The sequence below is a fragment of the Doryrhamphus excisus genome, linkage group LG16, assembly GCF_037039965.1.
Source record: "Doryrhamphus excisus strain RoL-2023G ecotype Guam linkage group LG16, RoL_Dexc_Guam_v1.1, whole genome shotgun sequence".
NCBI lineage: Eukaryota > Metazoa > Chordata > Actinopteri > Syngnathiformes > Syngnathidae > Doryrhamphus > Doryrhamphus excisus.
Genome location: NC_136372.1, coordinates 18,213,457 through 18,227,603, shown reverse-complemented (window position 1 = coordinate 18,227,603; position 14,147 = coordinate 18,213,457). Strand labels below are relative to the sequence as shown.

Genomic DNA, 14,147 nt, shown 5'->3' with positions numbered 1-14,147 from the left:
CTTGTTTTATTCAAACATTAGATCAGTGCTATGTGAATTAATTGCAGGACATAAGCGTTTGTCCAACACCAATACACAACAATGTCATTTTACCGAGTGCTTATTTAAACTTAGCTGAGGGATGCAACGTTCACCCCACCAGTTCTCTTCAAATAATTTCACTTTCATACGTCGGCGTTTTAACATCAATACTAAATGATAGTCTTAACAATTCCAAGTTTATCAGCAGCATGCACATGGTGACTATGTTATTACGGGCCTCATTATGTTCATCTTAAATGACCTGAACAATGCAGAATAGATGGCGTGCTCGGAGGAATATCACGTTGCCATGGAAACATCCAGCATCCTGAGCCCCTGGAAGGCAGAGTGAACCTCTTCCGATGATACAGCGCATCAATTCCCATGAGCACCCTGGAGGTAACTGCTCTCCTCCATACTCCGCTTTCTTCCAGCTTTTCTTTGGAGAACTTGAATGAATAGTCGAATAGAAACAGAAAGGTACTGTTTATACTGTTGTCTTTCATTTGTAAGATAGTATGTGAACCAGTTTACATGAGTAAAAAAAAATGGCCAATGACTGAACAAATAAGTTATACATATAACAATCTTTGCACACAATAACTACGTATAGTACACTATGCAATACTGATTGTATATACAAAAACGAAATTTAAGTATACAATTTAAATAATTTGGCATTGTTTAATATTTGAATCAATGTGAGCTTTTCAATTTTAAGAGTCAATAGTCATTTTCGTACGAATATACAACATTAAAGGTGCATTTGTTGCCGTTTTGGCGACCCCTGGAGGACAATCTCAGCATCCGCCTATCTTACGAACAGTCAACCATTTTTCCCACTTCGCGCTTCGAATTTCGCAGCTTCCCTGTATTTATATGTGTATTCATAAATCCAGCTGTTTTGTCAGTGAATACAGACTATTATTAGGCGAAAGCGAAAGTGTTTGTCCAAATGAACCATGTTCAAGAACCACTTCTTCCTACTTCCTGCTTAGCTGCTTTAGCGCGGGAACACGAGGCTTGTTTACGTCCCGTTTATTGGCTAATATGTGTAGAAGGGTATTATCTGGATATTGATTTTTTTCTCCAGATTTTTAGCCCATGTTTTCTAATTGTGAACAGCACAATAAGAAGGCATTTGCAGGGTGTAAAAAGTCTCCAAACCAATCATTTGAATTGAAGTCCCTCGCAAACTGCGGTTCAGTTGATATATTGTGGTTTTTAATAAATGATTTGGTGGCACAGTATGATCTAGTATTAGTCCCAAAATAATGGACTATGTGATATGTAGCATTCTGGTCACAAAACACTGCGACATGACCTTTTAACACGGCATGAAGTCAGCCATGGCTCTCCTGTCCCATGTGGAAGTGGTACATTTTGAAAATACATTTGACTTATGGAAACCTGTCGCGACGCTAAATAATTGTGAGTTGACCAACACGCCGAAGTCATCTATGTGAACCGCTACACTACCGATGGCGCCATCTGGGATCCTTGTTCTGTAACCAGATAGTTAGCATGACTGTCTTTTTGGGATGATAGCACATGCGTTTCAGCTTGCAGAGCCCTGCATGCTGCAGTTAAAATGCAGACAGGGTGGATGACCCGCCTTCTGGTGGGGGGGGGGGCTGATAAATGTCAGCAAAAGAAGCGAGCATCTGCTATAGCGATGAGCTCCGGGCCTAATGACAGCATAACCATGGCGACCATGCAGCCGGTTGCAATGTAGTGTCAACCAGCATGGACTGACCACCGACATCTTGTCCTATCTTGTTTCTGCAGGCCATGCTGGGCGCAAGACCCCCACCCCCACTCCCCAGTGGTGCACTACGCCCAGGGCAAGTTCCTCCCGGGGTCCTGGGCACCAGCTTCAGTGAGCTTCAGTGAGTCCACTTCCAGTTTGTTTTGCCAGATTCTCCCCTCCACTGCACCCCCCCACCCTCACCCCCACCTCATCATATGAGTGATGAGAGTGACACGGCATCACGGCAGGCTGTTTGCTCAAGTCCTGACATAACGGAGCGCCGTGTGTGTTTTCCATTTCCATTTGGAGTGTTTGCGTCCGTCCCTCAAGTGCAGAATGAAGCTGCATCTTCTCACTGGATTCATTAGCATCCCCGACATCCTTTGGGGTTTTCTTGATGGATGCCGGGTTATTAAAGATAATTACGCTACTGTCACGACTGCGTGAGTGTGACAAGGACTGTGGCGTTGAAGAGGGCGGGGGCAGTCTGTTTGCTTCTGGGTGTTGGTTCTAATGCTGTTTTAAACAAGGCTGAGATTATGCTCTGTGGCATGGAGGAGGAGGAGGACTGGGGGGGGCAGGCGAGAGGCTCGTATAGCGGATGATGTGGCACTTGGCTTTATGTCACTGCAGTTCTGGAGCAGCAGAGTGGAGTCCTTGAGGATGGAGGGAATTTAAATGAGCTTCCTTCTGGTTCTTCAGCCAGCTTGGTGACAGGAATTTAAGGTTAAAGGTCAACAGGTACACTTGCACAGTTTACAAATATAGAGGTGTTTATATAACAACGTATTTATTGTATTGTTGGGGAACTGCAGGTGTTTCTACTATGAAAGATAAATAAGCGTCTATCCAAGGAAAGCTGGGGCCTTCCATTTTCATGGTAGTATGCTGGAGCCTATCCCAATCAATGGCAGTTCACAGATAGACAAACAACCATTCCCACCCACATTCCTACCTATGGACAATTTGGAGTGGCCAATGAAATACATATTTTATTTTCCCCTGAAATTAAGCATCTTCCATCTTAAAAAATGTTGAAAAAAACCCAAAATACAAATAGAAGCCATTTAGAAGATGCCTTCAAACACATTGTGATATGTAGTATTCTCCACTGGCCACTAGATGTCGGTAATGTTCACAAAACACGAGCGCAACAGGCATGGTACTTCCTAAGGCAGGCTACTCTTGCAGCCGGAACCCACGCCAGGATAAAACTCAACTCTTAACCCCCCAACGTCACATCCTGTCCGCACCACAATCAACTCCCACTTACTGTACATCAACCCACACGAGCACATGAGTCTTATTTATATCTTGTATGGTTTGGTTTTTTTTTGTTATATCTACTATATTGATATATATGCGTGTAAAGGTGACTATAGGGGTGTTATTTCACATCTAGAGGGCTCTAATAATGTTAAAAACAGTATTTACAAAGTTGTAAAGGTTTTCGATGCTCTACTAATTCGCTAATGAACTGTGATTAATGCGTTATGTACAACCCGCAGGGCATGCTGAGTAACTGTAAACTGTACACAGACTACTCTTAAGTATGCTCACGTTTACATCCTAAGGTATTGTCCCTTAAGATGATATATTTTATTTAAATTACTTGCTTTTTTAAAGCTGCATTTTTTTTTCAAAAAAGGAAATTTCTCGGTTTTATTGTCACTGCCAGTTTCACCATGCCAACGCCACACACGAGGCGTCGTGTCTGCTGGTGACCGCAAGGGGGAGACAAACACCACTGTAAAGATGTGCAGTTTTAATTGGAAAATTGACTCTTGGGTGGAACAATTTGCCACGTATGATATGTTTATTTATAATTGATTTTGTTACACTTTACAATCACCTTTTCGTGACAAAAACAATTTGGAGGTTGACCTTGATGAAATAATAATAGATTTAATGCTAATCCGTTGACAGTTCGTGAACGAAAAGCGAACGCTGGCGTGTAAATATGTGCATTTCTATACAAAAACAACGTCCGTTTATGATTATTTTTTGTAATAATTTAATTAGAGTTTGTGCTGGAGCAACACCTGTAGCCCGAATGACTCAGCTAGCATCCCCTCTGACCCCCGCAGCTGTTGGGTGTACAATAAAAGCCGAAGGACTAGACGGAATGCGCACACGCACACGCACACGCACACACATTGCCAGTGGAAGCTGCCGCGGCGCTCACTCCGTCAATTCACCGTCTGCCCACGCCAGGATGCAAAGCACAGTAATGTTTCCGCTTGGGTGTCATTTTCTTCTCTCGTGATTCCTGGATTTGTTGGCGCCTCTTTTTTTTTTAAAAACTTTAACCTTTTTTACATCCGGAAATGCAACACTAAATCCTGATTTGTTTTTTTGTTTTTTTTGTGGTGATCATCATTTTTGAATCCACGCAGTATGCGATCAGAGGGGCTGGAAGCTGCCGGAGACTCGGACTGAGATCCCCCCCACCCCATATACACACAGTACACACAGCGTGTACGTTTTTATTGGACTAGAGTGCTTTTTGGCTCCCTGAACGCATCTTTTCCCATCGCGATGTCCACCAGGAAGGCATCGTTGACGCAAAAGCAGTCTAAAAACGGGACGTCCAAATATGTGTTGGAGCGATGCGCCTCTATTAACGAGTATTACGATATTGCCTTCAAGGTGTGTATGTTCTATCTTCTGCTTCCTTCTGCTTCCTTCTGCTTCCGTCTTGTCTGATGTTCCGGTAGAAGGTGGTCACGTGATTCTACAGCCTAAACGTGTTGTTCTTTGGGGCCACAAAGTTCTAAACGTCTTTTGTAGGAAGTCCATGAAGCCAGGCTGTAAATCTTCTTTGATGCAAATATTTGCCGAGGGTGTACTTGTTGCTGCCCCCCCCCCCCCCCTTCTCCAAACAGGAGCGAACAGTTTTACTTGAACGCAACACGCACAGGCAACAGACAAAGTTGGACTGCACCGACGGTCATTAGGCAGGTCAAGTCAAACCTGCAGGACACTTCATTAGGTACACCCGCCAATCACGTAGAAAGCTGCGTGGAAGATGTCCTTCCTATGCCAGGCAACCCAAATATTAGGAACCAATTTCTACCGAATGTTGTGGCGATCGAGTGAAAATGAGCTGATTTTTTTGGTCCAAAGAAGTCGATATCATTTTTTTCTCCAAAAATAGGCGTCCCGTTCACCTGTAGTCGGTAAATATTCATAAACATAACAACTTGGCTTACATGGGCTTAGGAAATGTACTTGAAAATGAATAGGTGATATATTTGGCTCCCCCTACTGGTTGAAAACAGTTTTACATTTTCCATGACTATAACGTTCCACGTATTCTACAGATATATATACACATCCAAAATATATCATGTTATTTTGTAGTTGAATGTGGCTTGTTATTAGTTAAAATATGCTTCATTGTATTTTTTCTGCCTAAATAAAGCATTTTCAGGCATAAAAATGGATCCATTTCAATAACAATTTTGACGATGCATTCAAAGAAACTATGTAGTATTCTACACTGGGCGTCGGTAACGTTACTGTAACATTCAGTGAGACACACAAGCACCAGACTTGACTGCCGGAACAACAGGCTTTTATTGCAGGGTTGAATTCTCATAAAAGGCATGATCATAATAACATGACATGATAATAATTATTATAACGCAGGCTAGTGTTGAATCCACGCTGAGTAAAACCCTGACGTCAAATCCTTTTCTCCACTTAATCTTATTTTTTAGTCTACTTATGAGTGTAAAGGTGACTATAGGGGTGTTATTTCATCTGTAGAGGGCTCTAATCTATTTCGGAGGTCAGAATCGGGTTTTCTATGTGCTAACTATGAAAATATTTGATTTATTAATAAGTCGGCGATAAACGAGATGACATTCCGGATTCAAATTCTGATTTTTCTGGAACGTTTTTCATAATTTCATATTTTCTGTGATTTTTTTTAAATTTAATTTATTTAATTGCGTGTCAATTGCTGGTGGGTTTTTTCCATTGGCTTTTGAACCAACCTTCGTGTGTCTGTGTCACATGTATTGTGTAACTATCATATTTCCGTTGAGTCATCATCTGTTAGGAAATATTAGTACGTGATTCCTTCAGTTTTCATGTCATGCCCCCCCCCCCCTTTTTGCTCTAATTAATAGGTGATGCTGCTGGGAGACTCCGCCGTAGGGAAGACGTGCATCTTGCTGCGATTTAAAGACGGGGCCTTCGTGGGCGGCAACTTTATCGCCACCGTGGGAATAGACTTCAGGGTGAGCGAGCGAGCGAGCGAGAGAGAGAGAGAGACGCTGCAGATTGTTCTTTCGTTTCTAATTTGTCTGTGAAGCAACTGTGCCAATTATCACCCCGTTTTCCACGGCCGTGTGGCGATGGCGCCCAATGTACAAATCCTGTCAGCCGTCAGCCAAGTTCACAGACCAGGAGGCTGCTAGGAGGCACCGGCTGCTTCCTGCCGAGACGCGTTCCCGCATCCTTGTCTCCTCACTCATCCTCTCATCACCTCCGTTGTCATGAACGCAACACGAGGCTTTCAGGAGTGATCCCGCTTAACCTTTTGTTCCGAGACTAATGGCGAGTCGTCTCGGAGCGGTTTCGGGAGGAAATTGTGTTGCATTAGTGGGAGTGATGTATTGTCTTCCTCGCTTGGCATTTTCCAGACGCTCCCGTTGACTTTTTCCGGCACTCAAGAAAAAGCAACAGGTGGCGTGGTCAGCGTCTCGGCGTCCATTCATAAACCGAGTCACCCAAGAAAAGGATGCATTCGCTGTCACGCCGTTCATTCATGGCTATGAATAGGCTCCGTAAGCTGCTTGTGGCTGTGTGGGGGTGTGGAGGTGTGGGGGGGGGGGGTCGAACTGGAAGGCGTAAGCTGAGAGACAAACGTTGGAGCTGAGGTTGTTGTCGTGCATGAAAAGGCAGCTTCCAACATGGCCGGTCTATTTTGAGCTTCCTTGTAGCGTCACTCAGCACGGCGCTCCTCTCGCGTCATAATTGGAGGGAAACGGAACGCCATGGCAACTAATGCAGGGGTTCAACCACGTCCTTCCTTTCCGCTCGGTTCGCCTCTGCTCTGGCTTCACGTGCTTCAGCCTGCGTGTGCGTATTCACACTTCCTGTTGTCTGTCAATTGCTCCCTGGCGTGAAACGTTGACATAACCTGGCTGGAGATGTCACATGACTTGTCTTACAAACCGGGGGCCACGGATGGGGGTTGAACAGCTTTGAATTGTCAGGGAGTTTGGTGTACTCGCCCAGCCATCGGTTCCACAAACGTAGCAGATAGCCAGGAAACGGAACGTAAAAGGAACGACAGCCGCCCCTCATTCTATCTATTCATGAATTATGGCGCTTTTATGGTGGAATACTACTATCAGTCAAATAATAATCATAACAACAACAAGGGCTACCGCTGGGGCCGGAACCCCATACCAGCTGAAACTCTACTCTCAACCTCGGACGTCACTTCCTGTCTTCCTACTTTGCAGAAATTGGGTTCTGGAACCAATTAACAGTGATAAACGAGGGACCGTACCACGTAATTTGTGGAAAAGTGTGCTGCTAACCATAGATCAGGAGCTACACACACAGGCGGTCCAGCGGGTCAGCAGTTCAAGTCCAAGAGTTCAAAGTCTGAGCTGTCAACTCGTCATCCAGTGTGGTTGATATAGCCATATTTTAGAAATATTAGTATTTCTTTTAAGCACGATATGAAAAACAAGCATATGGTTCATATGGACCCATATATGGACATATAGACCGGATTTGATGCGAACATGTCATGTTTCAAGATGGCGGCGCTCAAATTGCAAGCTAGTTACGGCAGCTCTGTTTAATTAATAGTTAATAATTTAGTGTTTAATATTTATTTATTTATTACTTTCTTATTGTTTTTGTTGCCATAGCGACCCCTTAAGTGTTCCGTAGCGTATCTCTTGCTCCACTGTTGCCCCCAACACTGGAGAGCAGCGTTAGCTTTGAGCACCCCCTCGGCCAAGCGGAGCCATCAGAGATCCCCGTGGAGATACGGAGGAGGAGAGGCTGCCTGGCGGGAATGAAGTGCGAGAAAGATGATATCCACCATGTTTACCGTGTGTCGTGGGGAACGTGAGACGGAAGCGCTAACGGCGCTAACCGTGTAAGAGACTAGCGTCAGTGTAGCATGATTCAACTGAAGATTGACATTTTTCTGCATTAATTTAATGATAAAGATATATTATTTTATTTCAGCGGTTATTGTTTTGTAAGATTGTTTACATTTTATGATATATATATCGTATTGAACCTAAATATATCAGGATATGAGTTTGGTCCATATGGCCCAGATCTAATATGAATGAACCTTTCAAAACCGTTTTGAGTTGTGAATATAACAGCATCTATAAGTCACACCTGACTATTAGTCTCAGGACCCGCCAAACTGGAAAATAGTTGTTGGACTTCCAAGACCGGTAAGAATGTTGGAGTCTAACGATGAAGCGGAGCCGCCTTTACGCTCTCCACTTCCTCCTCCGCCGCCCTGACGTCATCGCAGGGTGAGAACGTGTACCTCCGTCGGCTGGAGCCACGCTCATCATCTTTTATTACCTCCTCCTCCGATATTGGCGAGCAAATGTTAGTTTGTGGCTGGAACGGGTTAGGATAGGACGGCCTAACTATTTTAGGCCCAACTTGGCTCTGCAGGAAATCACACCGTGGGCTTGTGAGGGTTGCAGGAAATGAACAGTGGGAGTCGCTTGATATGCTGCCTGTTGTCTTTGCCACGTTGTTGTGTGCGTGTGCGTGTGCGTGTGTGTGTGTGTGCGTGTTGCTATTAACGTCCCTGGCAGCGTTTAAAGCCATCCTCTGTTGTCTCCTGCGTTGGGCCCCATGCTGAGCCTTGTTGTGCGTAATGCGCTTGGCGAGCGTCTCACGGCTCTTCTTCTCGCCCGTCTCTCCAGAACAAGGTGGTAGATGTGGACGACCTGAAAGTCAAGCTCCAGGTGAGCGTCTCCTCCCGCACGTCCGCCCGTACGTCGGATCAAACACTTGGGGAAGGATTTCCCGACTCCACGTAGCGACACGTGCTCTTCTAACCTCATGACATGTTTGTTTGACATGAGTGGGAGGGGCCAAAATCACATTTCTCCGCTGTAGCTCGTCTCTTATCCTGGCCTATCATGGAATCCCGATTCAGACACGGTGGTTTGGATGTAGATACCAACTCAAGCGTACAAACGCCATCAGATCTGATTTGCTATTTTAGCTCAATATAAACATCATAGTGAAAAATGAAACAATGCAAAGCACATTAATAATATTCACTTTTCTTCTTGGAATTATTATTATGATTTATTCCCATCATTTTGACTTTATTCTTGTTATTCCTGTCATATTTATTCCTGAATTTTTCCCCAGCCTATTTTTCAAAAAATGCTGACTTTAGTTTTTGTTTTCTTTCCCATACTATGCCCTTTAAAAAAAAAAAAGAAAGTAAAAAGAAATTCTTTAATATTTGACCTCTTTGCTACAAAATGACATTATTTTCCTCCATATTTATGCCTTTTTTCTTAATATTTTGACTTTATTCTTGTAAAATTACAGCTGTTTGTTCCATTTCTGCTTTAATTTAATTTTATTTTATTTTTTAACAACTCTAGTTGCACTTTCTTCTTGCACATTTTTTGTAACATTATTATTATTATTCCTATAATATTTTGACTTTATTCTCACAAAATTATTCAGCTATTTCAGCGTTTTTGTGTAATTTTCTTGCAGTAATAATGACTTTATTCCCTGTACAAGTTTAAAAAAACATTATTTCTGTCATATTTCAAATTTATGCTGCTGAAAATGGCCACTTTTTCCTCATTAGTGTACTCCGCACATTTGAGGCTTGTAATGCTGCCTTCCTGTTCTAGTCAGGTGGCGTTGGACTAGTTCGGGGGGGGGGGGGGGGGGTGAGGGGGGGGTGAGGGGGGAGGAGGCGCTTTGTAATTATGTGCTTTGTTGTGTAGATCTGGGATACAGCCGGCCAGGAGAGATTCCGAAGCGTGACACACGCCTACTATAGAGATGCTCAAGGTAACCTTTGCTTTTATATCTTTTACTTCCTCATACTGTGGGTGTGTGGGGGGGGGGCACCAGTCATAGATTGATGATGTAGGAAAGTATTTGTTCTTCATAATGTGCACCACTCCCCTTTCCATTCCCCTTTCCCACAGCATTGCTCCTGTTGTACGATATCACCAGCAAGCCATCATTTGACAACATCAGGGTGAGATTTCATTGGATACTTCCTGTCTCTCTCTTGGCTCCTCCCCCTTCCTGCACCTGAAGCGTTTCAGTGCAGTTTAGAGGTATTTGTTTTTAACCTCCGTGATTTCTTTGAAAGGCTTGGCTCAATGAAATACACGAATACGCCCAGAAGGATGTGGTCATCATGTTGCTCGGCAACAAGGTGAGCAAAGCTTTTTTTATTTTTATATTACATGAAAAGATCAGATTAACGACTCACATTCATGTTTTTCATAAACATAGCCTTTCATTATACTATATGTATATGCAGTATATATATGCACAGCCTCGTATTCCTTTTTATACGACGTCTTCATGGATGTGATTTAAAGGTACGCAATCAAGCCCAGACATTCCAAACAGCACCTCACTAATTCCTAATCCCTCGCTGGGAGCATTTCCTCCATCAAACCATTCCTCTCCCGACGCCCCTGCTCATGAAAAGTCTCCTTGCCGTCAGCAGCCGTCATCAGTAATCCGTCCAAAGGCTCCCTCTGGTGGCCGACAGAGGTACTCGCCTCACGTCCTGGATGTCAACGAGGCTTACTTGCAGCGAGCGTCTGTGACACCCCTTCACTCGGAGGGGGGCTTTGGCTCTGGAACATCCTCTTATCGGGCAGCCATGGCGGCGAGGCTGCCCGATAAGAGGATGAGCCGTACGTACGGGCTTACACGGTATCGGGCGTGCACTCGCGGGATCTGCGTCCCGGGATCCCCGAGGAAATTCATCGTTTTCTGTCTGCTGTCTTCCAGTCGGACATGGCCGCCGAGAGGGTCGTGAAGACGGAGGATGGGGAGAAGCTGGCCAAGGTAAGGTGTGCCAAACCGAATCTTCAGTGGTGTCCAATGTGAGGCACGGGGGCCATTTGTGGCCGGTGGTTGTTTTTTTTAAGGCCCGCAGCGCATTCCAACAATAAAGAAAACAGACAAACAAAAAAATATAAAAATGAGTATTTTCACCAGAATAAAATCACTATATAGGTACTATGTAGTATCAAGTACTTATCTGTAATTCCCGTGTCTTCATCCCAGGAATACGGAGTGCCATTCATGGAGACGAGCGCCAAGACGGGCATGAATGTGGAGCTGGCCTTTCTGGCTATCGCAAAGTAAGGCCCAACACGTCCAACTTCCAACACCCACACGCCGTAAGCAGCAGGTGCTATCTGGTAACCATGGTAACCACAGGAACTCCGACTGCGTCAATAAACAGCCAAGATGGCAGGTCGGGACGTTTAAGGACTTATCTGCTACCAGTTGGTCCAGTTGGTGATTGACTGGGAGCAGCGGAGGTCAGAAGGTCAGGAGGCTTCCAGACCTGCTGGGTTTTATCTTAGCTTAGCTTAGCTTAGCTTAGCTTATCTTATCTGGAAAATGGATGCAAAATAAGACCAAATTCTAGCCTAAATTTCCAACGTTAACGGAAAAAGAAGCTGTCTTTATATTGATATTATTTATTACTATTCTTTTTCTGTGATATCAAGAAATTCAAAGATTTTGCTCCTCTTGAAATGATGTGGTGATGTTGGATGCCAGATAGCGTCTTCCGTCCCTCTCTCACCGCATCCGCCCCCTCAGTATCTGACTTCCTGCATGGTCTCTCTCTCTCTCTCTCTCTCTCTCAGTACAGTAGGTGAAAGAGCACATTAATAATATTCACTTTTCTTCTTTGAATTATTATATTACTATTATTTATTCCCATCATTTTGACTTTATTCTTGTTATTCCTGTCATATTAATTTCTGACTTTTTTCCCAGCCCATTTTTCAAAAAATGCTGACTTTAGTTTTTGTTTTCTTTTCCCACACTAAGTTTTTTTTTCTTGAATACTTGACCTCTTTGCTACAAAATGACATTATTTTTCCCCATATTTATGCCTTTTTTCCTCTTAATATTTTGACTTTATTCTTTAAATTACAACTGTTTTTTTTCCATTTCTACTGTATTTTAATTTTATTTATTATTGTATTTATTATTATTTATTTTATTTAAATTTTTTAACAACTCTATTTTCTTGTGCATCTTTACCTGTAACATTATTATTATTATTCCCATAATATTTTGACTTTATTCTCACAAAATTATTCAGCTATTTCAGTTTTTTTCTGTAATTTTCTTGTAGTAATAATGACTTTATTCCCTGTACAACTTTAAAAAAACATATTTTTTTCTGTCATATTTCAACTTTATGCTGCTGAAAATGGCCACTTTTTCCTCATTAGTGTACTCGGCACATTTGAGGCTTGTAATGCTGCCTTCCTGTTCTAGTCAGGTGGCGTTGGACTAGTTCGAGGGGGGGGGGGTTATCAAGAAATTGAAATATTGGTAGTAGAAATTCAAAGATTTTGCTCCTCTTGAAATGATGTGGTGATGTTTGATCTTCCCTCCCTCTCTCCCCACATCCGCCAACTCAGTATCTGACTTCCTGCATGGTGTCTCTCTCTCTCTCTCTCTCTCTCTCTCTCTCTCTCTCTCTCTCTCTCTCTCTCTTCTCCCAGGGAGCTGAAGCACAGAAGCACCCAGCAGCCTCATGAGCCCAAGTTCCAGCTCCACGACTACATCGAGTCTCAAAAGCACAAGGGCGGCTGCTGCACCCTGGTCTAGCTAAACCTGACATTGGGCTGGGACACGCACACACCTGTACACACACACACACAAGGGGGATCAAGGGGTGGGGGTGGGGGTGGGGGGGGTAAGTAAAGCCAATCCCGACACTAATCCTAAGCAGCGAACGTCCTCCCCTTCTCTGCTGAACGCGGGGGAACGGGAACGCCATCCCTGATGTGAAACGTGAACGTCTCTCTGTAGAAACGTGTCGTGGTCTTTGTGGTGACGCTTGTGATCGACGAACAAGCCAGGGGTCAAACGGGGACACTCGCTTCGCGTCGCTTTTCTATCAACAATCCAACATGCCTGTTTGTTCCGTGTCACTTTCACCAGGCCGTGAACTCATCACTTCCGGCCTTACGTCCTCATCCTCACTCCGTGTGCACCCTCGGCCTCGCCCCCACGTTCCCGCGTCTTGCTGTTAGAGTAAAGCCAATGTTTATGTATCGTGTGTGTGTGCGTGCGTGTGTGTGTGTGTGTGTGTGTGTGCACTTCAGGGCCACACCGGAACGCCATTCAAATTCTTATTTTTCCACAGTGGCACCTGAGGTGATGAGTTCAATGTCCCGGTAGATGTTAGACTCTCAGAAGCTGTGTTTGTTCCACCCACGGGTGTCGTCATGGAGACCGTACCCATCCATCCATGCACCGTACCGTGTTGATTTGTACGACTTCCATTTTTAAATGTCCTCGCTCGTTTGCATCTGCCCCCCCCCACCCCCTCCCCTCCGGAGGCGTCGCGGTGATCACAAAGTGCCATGGAAAAGTGCTTTGTTATCATGTTCTATACATAAAGTATATTTTGTAATGTATGTCGTGCTGTGTGTTTTCAGGGAAAGCTGTAATGAGGTGAAAGAGCCACTGTGTGGCAGCAGTGAGCCGGTTTACATGATGCAACATAAAAGATGGTTCCTTCTCGGCCTCGCTGGTGATGATGGCTTATTTCTTTTTCTAAATATTTTTGTAAATATGGAACACATCTGTGGTTCACTGTTGCAGCCTTCACACCTCCTCCTCCTCCTCCTCCTCCTCCTGTACTGTATGAGTCAGTGTGCATGGGCTAGCATCTCAATCCCTTAGCTCTAATGAGCTGAGCCAGGAGCTCCACGGCTTTAAGTACACATGCTAACAGCCTTGGTTCTCCTGCTGCTTTGCATTACCACACTTTATTTATTTACTGGCTGGAAGGGCTCATATAGATTATATGTTTTTATTATTATTTTATTTACTCCATATATAATAAATATTATTATTTATATTATATTAAATTATTTATATATTATTATTAATTTTACTATTATTTTATTTTATTTTTTAATTATTATTATATTTTATTAGAACACTAAATAATCCAACAAAACAATATATTCAGATATGGTAAACTATAAAGTAACATCTCAGTTTTATTGTGAAATTCACATTTAAAAAGCGCCTGGTGTGCCACTAATGGTCCCTGGGCCAGATGTTGGACACCACTGCTCTCACGTCCTACACTTAACTA

The 14,147-nt window shown here is 43.6% G+C and overlaps 1 protein-coding gene across 2 annotated transcripts; it reads left to right on the top strand.

Annotated features, from left to right (window-relative positions):
* The first annotated feature begins 393 nt into the window (after window positions 1–393).
* LOC131103646 (ras-related protein Rab-37) lies at window positions 394–13,649 on the top strand. 2 transcript variants are annotated; one of them, XM_078797134.1, is made up of 10 exons: window positions 394–420; window positions 1,810–1,910; window positions 5,908–6,018; window positions 8,704–8,745; window positions 9,760–9,826; window positions 9,967–10,019; window positions 10,137–10,202; window positions 10,793–10,849; window positions 11,072–11,148; window positions 12,538–13,648. In XM_078797134.1, the coding sequence occupies exons 3-10, from the start codon at window positions 5,911–5,913 to the stop codon at window positions 12,641–12,643; spliced, it is 576 nt and encodes a 191-aa protein (XP_078653260.1). In that variant the 5' UTR covers window positions 394–420; window positions 1,810–1,910; window positions 5,908–5,910; the 3' UTR covers window positions 12,644–13,648. The 2 variants fall into 2 exon arrangements, with proteins under 2 accessions (XP_078653260.1, XP_057906079.1); XM_058050096.2 differs by lacking the exons at window positions 394–420; window positions 1,810–1,910 and adding an exon at window positions 3,925–4,420 and having other exon boundaries at window positions 12,538–13,649.
* The last annotated feature ends 498 nt before the right edge of the window (window positions 13,650–14,147 follow it).

Excerpts from the sequence above, each read along its gene's own strand:
- LOC131103646 (XM_058050096.2), top strand. The coding sequence starts at position 4,310 with ATGTCCACCAGGAAGGCATCGTTGACGCAAAAGCAGTCTAAAAACGGG. Across the intron at positions 10,850-11,071 it reads ATGGGGAGAAGCTGGCCAAG|GAATACGGAGTGCCATTCAT; the intron begins GTAAGGTGTGCC and ends TCTTCATCCCAG. Across the intron at positions 11,149-12,537 it reads GCCTTTCTGGCTATCGCAAA|GGAGCTGAAGCACAGAAGCA; the intron begins GTAAGGCCCAAC and ends CTCTTCTCCCAG.